The sequence below is a fragment of the Stegostoma tigrinum genome, chromosome 21 (assembly GCF_030684315.1).
Source record: "Stegostoma tigrinum isolate sSteTig4 chromosome 21, sSteTig4.hap1, whole genome shotgun sequence".
Lineage (NCBI taxonomy): Eukaryota > Metazoa > Chordata > Chondrichthyes > Orectolobiformes > Stegostomatidae > Stegostoma > Stegostoma tigrinum.
Genome location: NC_081374.1, coordinates 11204637 through 11219627, shown reverse-complemented (window position 1 = coordinate 11219627; position 14991 = coordinate 11204637). Strand labels below are relative to the sequence as shown.

At 41.8% G+C, this 14991-nt stretch overlaps 1 protein-coding gene across 1 annotated transcript; it reads left to right on the top strand.

The window, feature by feature from the left end:
• The first annotated feature begins 1910 nt into the window (after positions 1-1910).
• Positions 1911-11673, top strand: snrpe (small nuclear ribonucleoprotein polypeptide E). The gene is made up of 5 exons (XM_048553545.2): positions 1911-2079; positions 4412-4438; positions 4762-4824; positions 8969-9047; positions 11456-11673. The coding sequence occupies exons 1-5, from the start codon at positions 2026-2028 to the stop codon at positions 11509-11511; spliced, it is 279 nt and encodes a 92-aa protein (XP_048409502.1). The 5' UTR covers positions 1911-2025; the 3' UTR covers positions 11512-11673.
• The last annotated feature ends 3318 nt before the right edge of the window (positions 11674-14991 follow it).

The following is a 14991-nucleotide window of genomic DNA, read 5'->3' as shown; positions in this document are numbered from 1 at the left end:
TATTGGGGTCTTTGAACCTGCTCTGGCATTCAGTATGATCAATAGTGTTGATCTGAAGTCTAAGTCTCAAATAGTCCTAGGCGTTGCCTTGTCTTCAATCAGTCTATGAAGAATACAGCGTTAATGGTGAGGCATCGAACCAGACAATAAGGAAGTGCTGATGATAAAACAAGACACATTTTGTCAGAAGTTTTCTTCTTGCACTCATTGAGAAGAAACATTAATTCCATGGGAAAACCAACATTCATCTGTTTGGGAGGAGGGTGCTAAAGGATGGATACATTGGCAAAGAAATTAATGCAACAAATAACTATCAGCTACAGTTAACTGCCAGCCACGGTTTAAATTTTAAACCAGATAGGTTGAAAGAATAAATATCTGTAAATGTTAGTTCAGTTTCCCTGGCCCCACTAAAAAAAAACAGATAATGCTGTTAATGAGAGATAATGGGAACTGCAGATGCTGGAGAATTCCAAGATAATAAAATGTGAGGCTGGATAAACACAGCAGGACAAGCAGCATCTCAGGAGCACAAAAGCTGACGTTTCGGGCCTAGACCCTTCATCACAGAGGGGGATGGGGTGAGGGAACTGGAATAAATAGGGAGAGAGGGGGAGGCGGACCGAAGATGGAGAGTAAAGAAGATAGGTGGAGAGGAGAGTATAGGTGGGGAGGGGATGGGTCAGTCCAGGGAAGACGGACAGGTCAAGGAGGTGGGATGAGGTTAGTAGGTAGGAGATGGAGGTGCGGCTGGGGTGGGAGGAAGGGATGGGTGATAGTAAGAACAGGTTAGGGAGGCAGAGACAGGTTGGACTGGTTTTGGGATGCAGTGGGTGGAGGGGAAGAGCTGGGCTGGTTGTGTGGTGCAGTGGGGGGAGGGGACGAACTGGGCTGGATTTGGGATGCGGTGGGGGAAGGGGAGATTTTGAAGCTGGTGAAGTCCACATTGATACCATTGGGCTGCAGGGTTCCCAAGCGGAATATGAGTTGCTGTTCCTGCAACCTTTGGGTGGCATCATTGTGGCACTGCAGGAGGCCCATGATGGACATGTCATCTAAAGAATGGGAGGGGGAGTGGAAATGGTTTGCGACTGGGAGGTGCAGTTGTTTATTGCGAACCGAGCGGAGGTGTTCTGCAAAGCGATCCCCAAGCCTCCGCTTGGTTTCCCCAATGTAGAGGAAGCCACACCGGGTACAGTGGATGCCTCCTGCAGTGCCACAATGATGCCACCCGAAGGTTGCAGGAACAGCAACTCATATTCCGCTTGGGAACCCTGCAGCCCAATGGCATCAATGTGGACTTCACCAGCTTCAAAATCTCCCCTTCCCCTACCGCATCCCAAAACCAGCCCAGTTTGTCCCCTCCCCGCACTGCACCACACAACCAGCCCAGCTCTTCCCCCCCACCCACTGCATCCCAAAACCAGCCCAGCCTGTTTCTGCCTCCCTAACCTGTTCTTCCTCTCACCCATCCCTTCCTCCCACACCAAGCCGCACCTCCATTTCCTACCTACTAACCTCATCCCACCTCCTTGACCTGTCCGTTTTCCCTGGACTGACCTATCCCCTCCCTACCTCCCCACCTACACTCTCTCCACCTATCTTCTTTACTCTCCATCTTCGGTCCGCCTCCCCCGCTCTCCCTATTTATTCCAGAACCCTCTCCCCATCCCTCTCTCTGATGAAGGGTCTAGGCCCGAAACGTCAGCTTTTGTGCTCCTGAGATGCTGCTTGGCCTGCTGTGTTCATCCAGCTTCACACTTTGTTATCTTGGATTCTCCAGCATCTGCAGTTCCCATTGTCACTGCTCTTAGTATCAGATGCCGCCTCCACGTTACCATAGCAGCAAGGGCCCCGCCTCCTCGTTACCATAGCAGCGGGGGCCCGCCTCTTCCCGAACGCGCCGCGCCGTGCTGGGGAAGGTCAGAGGTCACGGTGCGTGAAGCGGGAGCCGCCATTTTGTCTCCATTTTCTTTTTGTGTTTTCCCCCCTTCTTGAGGCGGTCGCCGGGTCGGAGCCGAAGTCATGGCGTACCGCGGGCAGGCGCAGAAAGTGCAGAAAGTGATGGTGCAGCCCATTGTATCCTTTCGGCGGGTGGGGAGGTGTTCGGATCTGAGGAGGGAGGGAGGGAGGGAGGATCGGCCCGTGACTGGGCGCCCCGGGCTCGGGCCTGAACCCGAGACTCCGGACCGGATCCTGTGCCCAGGCTTGCACCCGGCCTCGGGGCCTACACCCTGCCTGCCTCTCTTCTCTTGCCTTCCCTTCTCTCTCTTTCTTTCCCTGTCTGTCTCTGAGGCCTCCTCCCTGGGTCTATCCACCGTGCGATGGACGGCGAGCGGCTCCTCACAACAAGCTCCATGTGCCGCCCGCCTTCGTGCTCAGCCCCATTGAACAACGGCTTTTTAAATCGTTTTGTTTTAAAGTTATGGTCGTCCCGTGTTTTGTGGAGCCTCGGGCTGAGAGGGCCCGTTACCCTTGGGAAGTCAGAACAATGAGAGACGACCTTATTAAAATCTATGGGATTTTTGGCGTATTTGACAGGGAAGATGCAGAAAAGGTTGTATTAACTTGTGGGAAAGTCAAGGAGCATAGGGTATAACCTCTCACCGTAAGGGGTCGTACATTTGAGACAGAGATGAGGAGGAATTTCTCCAAGATGGCAGTGAATCTGTAGAATTCTTTATAGCAGAGAACTATGCAGTCTGTGGCATTGAGTGTACTAGAGATTGAGAAAGATTTTTAATCGGGCAAGGAAATCCAGGGTAACCGGGGTAAAGGCAGCATAACAAAGTTGAGGAAGGATCACTCGATCTGAAACACTAACTTTGATTTTTCTCTGCAGATTCTGCCAGACCTGTGAGCTTTTTCAGCAGTTTGTTTCTGTTGCTGAAGGTTCTCACATCAGCCATGCTCTCGTTTAATGGCAGAATTGTCATTGGGCTGGATAGCCTATTTCTGCTCTTGTCTTGTGGGAATTGTTCAAATTAGTGAATTGATGCAGCATGGTTTGTTGAGGTGGGGTTTTCAGCAGCGTAAGGCAATCGCTCAGCGGTTTTCTGTGGAGGGCCCTCACCAAATATGGTTGACATATAAGTAGCACCTTTAACATAGTATAAAACCAGGCCGCTTTACAGGAGCGTTACTGGACAAAATTTGTGTCCATGACATTTGACATATTTGGTTAACTGGCAAACTCCTTGTGAAAGAGGTAGACTTTGTGGTGTGTCAGAACGGGGAGAGTGCAGGGAAGTGGAGTTGAAATGCTGATCAGCCATGATTTAAATGGCAGCGTAGACTCGATGGGCCGAATGGCCTTACTTCCACTCCTATGTATTATGGTCTTGTAGAAAGGAGGAAAGTGAAGTAGGAATACAAGACTCTTGAGCAGCTGAATATGTGCAGTCATAAATAGCAATATAACCATAATTAAGGATGCTCAAGAGGCTCGAATCAGATGAGGGCAGACATTTGTACGGTTGAGCAAGATTACCTGCAGGAACTTTATAACAAGGATGAAAGTTTTCACATTGCAACATTTGTTTGACCAGGAGTTTTAATAAATTGATTGAATGTAGGATTGGTGGATTGAATGCATTATACAAACCTTTGAATTGAAGTTAAATACTACAGGATAAATTAAGTATAGTTGCTATGCATCATTTTGAATCTAGTTTATTATACTACCATTGTGAATCTCAATATTTGTAAGAGCAATTTTTGGTATAATAGTGTTATCCTGTTGTTATATCCTTGCTCAAGTGAAGGTACCAAGTGCACGTTATTGCAATGTTGCTGTATTCACAGGAGAATTTTGAATGTGGGCTTGGGAGCCTTATTGGGTGGAAACTTTTGTAAACATACTGAATCTAAACTATCAGGCAAATTAGATTTGGTCATTATACATGTGCACAGTCTCAGATGCGAATGTCACCTAGGTAGTGGAATAGCTGTCAGTACAAATTTGGAAGAACTGTTTCAGTGATCTTTGTAAGAGCTAGGCATGGACGTGACTTCGGTATTTAATTTTAAAGGCTAAGGAGAGAAATTCCACTGGAGTTTATCTTTCCTGATCCTCCAGGAAGTGCATTCTAGACACACTAGTTTGTGAATGTGGGATGAGGATAACATTGAGTTTATGATGGTGTGCAGTTGAATAGATTGTAGATAATTACTTGAGCGACATAATTAATGGCCATTTTAGAAAAGACGCCAATGTTCATGTCTATCAATAAACACATCAATACTGTAGCTGTAAACGGTTTTGAGGTAGGTATTATGCATCATTTTTTCATTAGATTGGTGACCATACCACAGACTGGTTATAGATAGCATGTGAGGGATACGCAGATCTTATAATGGAGATGTTCATTATATAATTTATAAATGTTGTCCTTAACTGAACGTGCAACAGAATCTTATTTTCAGGTACCTTCAGAATGTAAGTAAAGCTGTTTACTTTTAATATTTTACATAATTAATCATCATGGTAATGGTGTTTATCATACCTGTTAAGTGAATGCAGTTTATTAATGACTTTGCTGCAGTAATTCAGCAAAGGGCTGATTAAATCTCAACTTAATTGCAGCTCTCTTACTAAGTCAGAAGTCATGAGTTCATACCCACTCCAGAGACCTGAACACAGTCTTTTCTGACTCTAATACATGACTGAGGGAGCATTGCACAGCTTAGAGGCACTGTTTTATTCAAACTCGTTGGAAATAATTTGTTTCTGACTTGAATTACCTTTTTCCTTTACTCTAGAGATCCAGGATCCAAGTATGGTTATATGAACAAGTCAACATGAGGATAGAAGGCTGTATAATTGTAAGTATGAAAATTAGCCTGGAGTTCTGATGTGCAGTTAATTGACTTTTCACAATTCAGTCAGGCTGCTTTGGCTGACAGTTGACCAGCAAACCTGAAGTTGCATCAAGTGAATGCAGTCATCTGTTGTTTTCTGTAAGTGTGATTCCAGTTATGTTTGCAGTCTACCATTTCTTGTGGAAACTGGTAAAAGATAGAGTGATAACAAAGTGTGAAGCTGGATGAACACAGCAGGTCAAACAGCATCTCAGGAGCACAAAAGCTGACGCTTCGGGCCTAGACCCTTCATCCGATGAAGGGTCTCGGCCCGAAACGTCAGCTTTTGTGCTCCTGAGATGCTGCTTGGCCTGCTGTGTTCATCCAGCTTCACACTTTGTTATCTTGGATTCTCCAGCATCTGCAGTTCCCATTATCTCTGATCACAAGATAGAGTGACGGTGGTTTAACCTCTTACCCACTTTAATAATGCACACATAATCCCTAACCTCAAGACAAGCTATGAAACAATGCAGCCTTTAAAGGATTAACTTGATCTGCTTTTGGAGTTGTCTGCATGGCAGCATCAGTAGAAAATGTTGAAACATGCAGAGGATCAGCAAACCTCTACAGCTGATCAGCAAAATAGATCAATTAACATGGAGCCCTTAACTTGTGGTTTATCTGTAGTTGCTCATATGTATATATGTACGAGGACATAAATAAGGAGCCTTCTTAACCTGCACTGTTATTGAGTCAGATTAAAGCTGTTCTGATTGGCCACAACTCCACATTTTTGCCTACTCCCAATATCCATTGACTCTTGTTCGGCAAGAATTTATCTACACAGGCAGTCTCTGGGTTGCAAGCAGATTCTGTTCTGCAATTTGTTTGCAAGTTGATTTGTACGCAAGTTTGCACACCATACAGGGCAGTATAAAGGAGCTGTTCATAAATACAGAAGATGTAGGTTTGTTGGGTCATTAAACTATACGCCCTGTGTGAAATTGCATTTGTAAATTGGGACCATGCTGGAATAGCACCCTGCATCAGAGAGGGGGATGGGGGGAGGGAACTGGAATAAATAGGGAGAGAGGGGGAGGCGGACCGAAGATGGAGAGTAAAGAAGATAGGTGGAGAGAGTGTAGGTGGGGAGGTAGGGAGGGGATAGGTCAGTCCAGGGAGGACGGACAGGTCAAGGAGGTGGGATGAGGTTAGTAGGTAGCGGGGGGTGCGGCTTGGGGTGGGAGGAAGGGATGGGTGAGAGGAAGAACCGGTTAGGGAGGCAGAGACAGGTTGGACTGGTTTTGGGATGCAGTGGGTGGGGGGGAAGAGCTGGGCTGGTTGTGTGGTGCAGTGGGGGGAGGGGACGAACTGGGCTGGTTGAGGGATGCAGTAGGGGAAGGGGAGATTTTGAAACTGGTGAAGTCCACATTGATACCATATGGCTGCAGGGTTCCCAGGCGGAATATGAGTTGCTGTTCCTGCAACCTTCGGGTGGCAATATATCAATGTGGACTTCACCAGTTTCAAAATCTCCCCTTCCCGTACTGCATCCCTCAACCAGCCCAGTTCGTCCCCTCCCCCCACTGCACCACACAACCAGCCCAGCTCTTCCCCCCCACCCACTGCATCCCAAAACCAGTCCAACCTGTCTCTGCCTCCCTAACCGGTTCTTCCTCTCACCCATCCCTTCCTCCCACCCCAAGCCGCACCCCCCGCTACCTACTAACCTCATCCCACCTCCTTGACCTGTCCGTCCTCCCTGGACTGACCTATCCCCTCCCTACCTCCCCACCTACACTCTCTCCACCTATCTTCTTTACTCTCCATCTTCGGTCCGCCTCCCCCTCTCTCCCTATTTATTCCAGTTCCCTCCCCCCATCCCCCTCTCTGATGAAGGGTCTAGGCCCGAAACGTCAGCTTTTGTGCTCCTGAGATGCTGCTTGGCCTGCTGTGTTCATCCAGCCTCACATTTTATTATCTTGGAATCTCCAGCATCTGCAGTTCCCATTATCTCTGGAATAGCACCCTCTTGTGGCTAAAGTTTGTACTAGAATACCTAGTCTAATTTAGTGTGACTCTCCATGTGCTGCACATTGTTCTAGTTTGTCCTGTAAAAGTATTATATTTGTTGCTGACGATTTTGCATATGTCCCTAGCTGGTCAAATTTGATTTTTATAAGCTTCCAGCAAGCCAATAGAAGGATTGAATGTTTTTGTTGAGGAAACGTTTTTAAAGTCTAATCTTGGTGGAAACCTGTTTGTGTATGCATAGGTGACCTTTTTAAAGTTGGCTGCGTAAACAGATATTAATGAGAGACTGGGAGATTTAAAGCTCTTACTCATGACTATACATTGCATATGTGAGGTGGCTCCAGCAATAAAAATCATATTATGATGTCCTGTATGTTCCTGCTAGTCCACCTGTTAATCAGGGATATTATGGGCATTGAGAGAGGAAAAGGATAATATTTCTGATTGAAGACCGTCTGGAAATATGTGAAACACTCAATAATTTGCTCAGTCTGGTAAACCAAAAGATAGATCACTGATACACTTTGCCACCTTGAACAGCATTATAAGCTGGAGTCATTGGAAATCGCAGAAATTTACTGATTTAGTTATCAGTTACCCGGTGAGGACATGTGGAGGATTGTCATTGCTTTGTAAAGAAAAAATAACTACCCTACCATTGTAATTTCAAGAGTTTAGTGAGCGCGTTCTGGGACAGACTTGCGTGTGGTTTATAAAATTGGCGGTTTTCTGCAGCAAGTCCTGAAAAGTTATCTCTCACATGCCACCACTTTATGGGGAAAAGAATTACAAAGATTCAGGAATGTCTGAAGGAACAAAAAACTTTATTTCTATCTTAAATTGAAGGCCACTGCTTTCTAAATCACGTCCTAGCCTTTACCAGAAGGAGAAACATCTTTTCAGCATACTCACTGTCAGTTCTTTTCAACATCTTGATTGTGTTAAAAAATGTCACCTCTCCTAAGGTCTAGTAGGTACACACCCAGCCTGTACAACCTTTCCTCATAAGGTGAACCCCTGTTGTTCCTTGTGTATCCCAGATATTAGTCAAGTGGACCTTAACTGAAATATTTGTAATGCAATTGTATCCTTTCTTAAATAAGAACTGTGCATTTCCGCAGTCTGTGGTTTGTTACCTGTACAGTTGTGTGATTGATTTATTTAAGACTCAGTGATTTAAGTTGTGTGTTGTTGGAGAGACTCTCTGTGTGAGATATTAAGCAGCCCGTTGCACAGCATATGAGATACCACGGCACTGTTTCAAGATCAGCGTATTCTGGTGTCTTAGTATTCCTCCCTCAACCAATCATATGTTTTTAAAAATTGAGTTTTTTAGGAAAGTATTTGGTTCTCTGTTTTCATAGGGACATGACGTTTTGTGAGTTTTGATCCCAAACGCTGATAACATTCAAAAATTGCACATTGAGAGTAACATTTGACTTAACTATCATCTCAAAACCTGATTATTCATCATTGGGATGTAAAAAGGTCAGAAGCCACACAACACAAGGTTATAGTCCAACAGGTTTATTTGAAATCACAAGTTTTCATAGTGCTGCTCCTTGTCAGCTGAAGGGCTATTTCCTGGTGTTGTGACTCCTGACCTTGTCCATCCGAGACCAACTCTGGCACCTCCATATCAGGGATGTAAAAGGACATGGCACATGACAAGAAAAAATTGTACACAATTAGTAAGAACATCTTTAGACACCTGTGGGTTTCTGCTGTTTAAAATCTATTTGCCATCGGTAGAAATCTCTGATTTAGATAAAATTTGTTTTGATAAATTTGAGTTTGATAAAAATAAAACCTGTAATTTATTGCAGGTTGTGGTTGTGGCTGAAACCCTTCAACTTGAGTTTATGAATCTGGATTTGATCCTGATTTCTGATTAATTTTCTCCCGTAAGCTTGGTAGATAACTGTCCCAGTTATAATGAAGGAACACAGCAGGCCAGGCAGCATTAGAGGTGCAGCAAGCTGACGTTTGGGTCCTGACCTGAAACTTTCCTGCTCCTCTGATGTTGCCTAGCCTGCTGTGTTCCTCCAGCAACACACTGTGTTATCTCTGACTCCAGCATTGGCAGTTCTTGCTATCTCCAGCTGTAATTAATTCATTTTTTTACCCACAGGGGTTTGATGAATATATGAACCTTGTTTTGGATGATGCAGAAGAAATTCACATGAAATCAAAATCAAGAAAACCGTTGGGTGAGTGGATTAACATGGTCCTCCTCTTACAGTGGTATGTCTTTTTTAAGAAGCAGTTGGAACAAATTATTTGTAAAAGCACTCTTCTCATTCAAGCTCTTTCAAGATACATTCTCCCCTCAGTGGTATTTTTTCTCTGTCATCATCTTCTGTCTACCAAAAAATCACACTGATGCATTTGGCATTTCATCCTTTGTGTCACAAAGGAATTTTATAGTCTGTGTTCTTTCATTGGACTTGCATGTCACTGGCCCTCAAGCTGACTGAATTGGCCAAGCACCAGAGGGCAGTTAATGGTCAACCACATTGGTGTTAGTCCGGAGACGCAGGCTGTAGCAGGCCCAGTGGCATTACACCTTAGTAAACCAGGATGTTTGTTTTGGATAGTTGTCGGGTTGCCATGTGAAAATGCTGCTTTGGAATAAGTTTCTGAAAGTACTTCACTGGATCTGCTTAACTTAGTGGTTAATGAACCAAAATAGTGTAACATAATACTGGGGGGGAAAAAAACTTGAATGAAATGTCTACAACCAGTCTAGCACTACAGTTGGTCTCAATTCCTCGTGGATAGTTAAAAGGCGAGTTTGCTTAACTGACTGCCCCGATTGTTAACCGGTGTTAGGAATGAAAGGATGAAGTATGGGTCTGATTGTGCTGACCTTCTAGGAATATCAAAGAATATTATTAAAGTGGCAGCCTTCTGTCTCATTTGATGTTAGTTTGAGGTAGGGTCATCAACTGTGTAAGAAACAAGGTCAACCTTTTCTACAGAGGAAGACAAGGCTGAGAAGGTGCACTGAAAATCTACCTTGTATAAGTTAATTGGCGAGAAAATTGCAATTGAAGAAGAAAACAAATAACCCACCCTTGAATTTGGTCTGTTTTATCTTTTGAATTGCTAAAATGTAATTGTACTGTGGGGAAAAAAGTTACTTCTACTTGTACATACAACATACAAGCATGTGATGTAGGGAATAATAATTAGCCCGTATGCACAGTGTCACATCCAGTGCAGTGTCTCAAATAATTAACAACAACAAATGCATATTTGCCTTTGCTGATATGTAGAAATTTTTGCATCATTATTTTGGTGAGGCAGCTAAATACAAATTACACTGCTTGAATTCTAAATTTTCATAGTTGAAGCAGAAGTCCATTCCCTTCCCACTTCTAGATAGGTGGCTTCAGTTTGTCTTTCATCACAGTCATTTACCAACTTTGTTTAGTTGCTGACACTTTTGCAAGAATGTCAAAAATTACGGACATGAGTTGTATTCCTGCAGTTTAGAACACTACAATGTTGAAATGTCTGCCTAGATTCTGGCTATAGTTGAGGGTGGTGTCACCTTTCGAATAAGACATTAATCTGAGACCCTTCTTGTGTGTTCAGGTAAGAAATTCCAGGTTTCTGGCTACTGTGCTTTCCACACCAAACATGAGAACTGTCTTATTTGCAGAGTTGTATTCTGCACGTGTTCTTTCCCACTTTAGCCAGTGATAGTTGCTGTGTTGTGAAGCACTGCGATATCCTGAACCATTTTCTTTTCTTTACATTTCTCAATGTGTAGTAACGTTTCAGAACAAGTAGGGGTTAATTACACTCATTGGCAGTCAAATATTATTGTTTCTGTTGTTTTTAATTCTCTATAATGTGCTTATTCTGATCAATAGTTTTGTGATCTCTTAACTGCACTAATGTTGAGAACTTCCTTAATGATTACGGTATCTAGTTAAGTCATAGAATGCACTTCCATTAATGTAGTGCCTTTTTAGCACCGTAGCAAATTATTCTCGTAATGCAGTCACAGTTATAAGGAGTGGGTGACATTGATTTGTGTTCAGCAAGAGCAAATTAGCTGTCTTATATTGGGCAGGGATGCTGACCAGATCACTAGATATTCCTGATGTTGAAACAGTAAAACTTTTTTTTCTTGTGCAAGCAGGTATAGCACCTATTGGTTACCACATCATCTGAACAAATGCAGCTCTCCTTTTAAATAGTGGGTGTTGTGCTGAACTTTAGAATAGGATTTGAATTCACATTCTGCAAACCTGGCTGCTGAGGTTGCTGCCAACTGACCCAAGTTGATGCAGCCGATGCCTCCCAGTTCGAGTCCAAAAGGAACCAAAGGCACCATGAAGATACATATTTTAATGAGTATTTAAGAACTGGAATCTGCAATAAATATACCAAACTGAAAAGGTAGTGGAAGTAGTTTTAATTACTGTTTTAAAAAGAAATTTTGATAAACCCCTAAAGGGGGAATGAAATGTCAGCATAAGGGGAAATGGTTGAATGCCATGCTGTATCACTAAATAGCATACCAGCTTATAAAGTGAGGTTAAGAGGAAATGGTTGTTTGTTTTATTATAAAGTCTATTCTAATCAGCTTTTCTCTCTCTGCCAGGTCGTGTTATGCTGAAGGGGGACAACATTACCTTATTACAAAGTGTTCACAGTTAGAAATGGATTCACAGGATCTTCATTACCTACTTTCTATGGAAACATTAACACAAGCTGTTTGATAGCATTTTGGATACTGTTCATCAATTGCAGAACCAGGAGCTTATATCTTTGTTTTGTATCTCACTACAGTAATTTCTGGAATAAAATATTATAACTGTCTATCCTTCTACATTATTTGCAGTTGAGCACAAAATTGCAACAGTTGTAGTTATTTTAATTTGTTACTGTAATTTCTGATTACTGCCGACACAAACTGGATTGCAAGCTATTTGGAACCAAGAGAAAGCACGTTAGGGTGCCACCTGAAATTTTAGTTTGAAGCTCCTGGTCTTGAGCAAGTATGTAATGTTGCATTTTCTGTTGTCTGACAATCAAATATTGGAACCAAATAGATTCTTTCCTCATCTAATGACTTAGATAAACTTAACCATAACAGCTGCACAGTTGCAGTTAATTACTGTTGGTGTCAGGCAGAGTGTCAGCCATCATCTTTGTGGTAAGTGAAGAACAAAACAGGAAGAATGCCTGAAGCTTTGATTAGTACATCATTGAAAAGCAATTACTTTGTAAGGTCGCCATGCGAATTGAACAGAGGAGAAATTCTAGTGGTACCCTACAGTGCGATTATGGTCAAACCTTTTATGGTATGACAATGAAAATTCAAGTCACCCAATATCTTGAATTTGAGGTTCCAGTGAAATTTGATTTTTTTTTACCCAAATACTTTAACTTTCCTCTGAAGAAAAAAAGCAACAAACTTGTACGTGACACAAAGCTGGGCAGTATAAGACAAAGTTAACTGTTGCCTTGCTACAATAGGATTGTGTTAGAACTACCTGATATGCCCTTCCTGTCCACTCCAAAAGAAATTAAATATCATTATCTCATGATTACATTCTGACAAAAATAAATTTGGTAGAAAACCAGCAGTGTAATTTTCAGCTAAACCTCTTTCAAATTTGTATATTATTACTACAGAACAAAATTTATGAACAGTTGTATCGCAAAAAAAATCTTTTGGTTTGCCCTGTCCAGATATCCTACGTAATGCAAAATCAACTCTTAGTTATTTTCCTGTATTTGAAAAGAAGGAATGTGCAGAGGATCATTCCGTTCAGGTGGCATAGATGTAATGCATATTCATTGATGGCTGTGTCGTGTTCAAAGTCTGTCAGCAATGGAATACATTTTAACAGCCAATGTAGATTACATTTCCTGAAAATTTTTATACAGTCATGGTAGACCTAATGGATCAGGCAGTGGGTACAATGATGTCTTGCCATTCTGCCTTCATTCACAAAACTAAACATTCCCTATATGACATTCTGTTGTGTTTTATGCCCTCTCCACAACAAGCTGCATCTAAAATGCCAACTTATAGACAGTTTATAAACTGTCTTTCAACAGCGAACACCATCTTTATCTGAGTTATAACCACTTGATTTCAGATAGTGACATTGCACTGTCTTACAGTAATTTAGATATATTCTTTGTTTACAACTGATATAATGTGTGCATAAATCTGTATCGTCAATATCATGATTCTCTTAACTCTGTGTATTCAACAATTTCATAGGTTACATTCAGTGCTATTTATATGTTCAGAGTATTTGAAATAGCTGAAGTACTAAAATGTCAAAAGCAAACTTTATTCTCTACTGACCTCAGAAAGAAAAGGCAAATGAACCTGGATTTTGATTTTACCTCCCCATCATGTGAAATTGTAGAAGCCATCCTGTATAAATACACTTCTAGCAGCTGCTTCTGAGATTTTTGCTGTTGAAACAGTTGTTTTTTTTTGGAGGGTAAGGTTGATTAAAATGTAGAGAATGTATTAACGTGTGAGGGGATTTCACTAATGTAGAATGGGATTCCATAGTGGGCTATATAGTCAGTGAAACCTTAAGAGTTGTCATATAACCTGCAACAAAAATGACCTAAGTAGCAACAAATTTACATATTCAAAGTCAATTTAAGTGTAGCTTAACTTATAAAATTAACATTGTCTTATTTAGTTTATCAATGTGTCACTTAATTTTGCAGTTACTTGTCACTATTACCACTACCTGCGATGAGAAATTTCTTCAGCCAGAGTAATGAGCTTGTGGAATTCTTTGCCCCAGAAAGCAGCTGAGGCCAGAATATTGAATGTTTTTAACAGTTAGACATAAGAAACAGGCATAGGCCATTTGGCCCCTGGAGCCTACTCTACCATTCAACAAGTTCATGACATTTTTTTTGTGAGCTCAGCTCCACTTACTCCCTGTTCACCATAATCCTTAATTTCTTTACTGTTCAAAAATCTATCTGTCTTTGCCTTATAAACATTCAATGAGGTTGCTTCAACTGCTTCACTGGGTAGGGAATTCCACAGGTTCACAAGCCTTTGGAAGAAGTAGTTCCTCCTGGAGTCAGTCCTAAATCTGATACCTCTTATTTTGAGGCTATGTTCTCCCCTGCACCCTCCCCCCAACCCAAGTTCCAATTTCACCCAACAATAGAAATAACCTTCAATCATCTATTCCTTTCATAATTTTATGTTTCAATAAGGTTCTGCTGCTCCCGGCTCATTTATCTAAAATCCAGAAAATATCATCCAGTCTATTCAATATCCTAAGCCAGGCCCCTCAAATGTGGAATCAACCAAGTGAAACTATTCTGCAAATTCCCTGGAGTCAGTACATTCTTTCTCAATTAAGGAGACTAAAACTGTACACTGGTCTGGGTGTGGCCTCACCAGTTCCCTGTATAGCTGAAGCATAACCTTGTTTTTAAACTCCATCCCTCTGGCAATGGAAGATAATACTTTATTTGTCGCCTTAATTACTTGCTGCATCTGCAAACTAACTTTGTGATTCATGTGCTGGGACACCCAGATCCTTCAGTGCATATAGTTCTTAGGGCAAAAGGTATCAAAGTATACAGGGAGAAAATGGGAACAGTGTTCTGAATTGAATGTTCAAACATGATGTTTAATGATGGTGTAGGATCAAATGGCTTTTTTAACCCATTTTATATATTTATAAAATAAGAAATCAAAGGGGTTTTTTTTGCTTGATTCCAGTGTAGTGTTGTAGAGCCAGTGAAGAGTTTTACAAAATCTATTTCGATAAGCCATACTCTGAATTTCTCATTCAAGTATTTTAGCCACTTGTAAAAAGCCATGTGATAACTTCCAAACAGAAACTTCAGTGGGTGAAAGATTTCCCAGATTAATCTACTTTATCCTAAGTAACTTCTGTTGTGAGGAATTAATCTATTCAAAGGCCAGAAGCCCCTTTTTTTTGTCCTTTTTATAATTAAGAGGTAAAGGTGATGGGTAAAACCAAGGAAGAAAATGTGAAGTACATCAAGGGGCAGTGTTTGATATAAAGTTCTAATTTAAAAGCCTCAGAATAATGATGAAGGAAGTTGGGGACTTCTGATCTTTTGTTATCCTGGAACTAAACTTGAGTATGAATAATGAAATTTAAAAGA

Bases quoted from the DNA above. Each gene is read 5' to 3' on its own strand.
- snrpe (XM_048553545.2), top strand. From the start codon at position 2,026: ATGGCGTACCGCGGGCAGGCGCAGAAAGTGCAGAAAGTGATGGTGCAG. The intron at 2,080-4,411 runs GTATCCTTTCGG...AACGTGCAACAG, and splicing joins AAGTGATGGTGCAGCCCATT to AATCTTATTTTCAGGTACCT. The intron at 4,439-4,761 runs GTAAGTAAAGCT...CCTTTACTCTAG, and splicing joins TTTTCAGGTACCTTCAGAAT to AGATCCAGGATCCAAGTATG.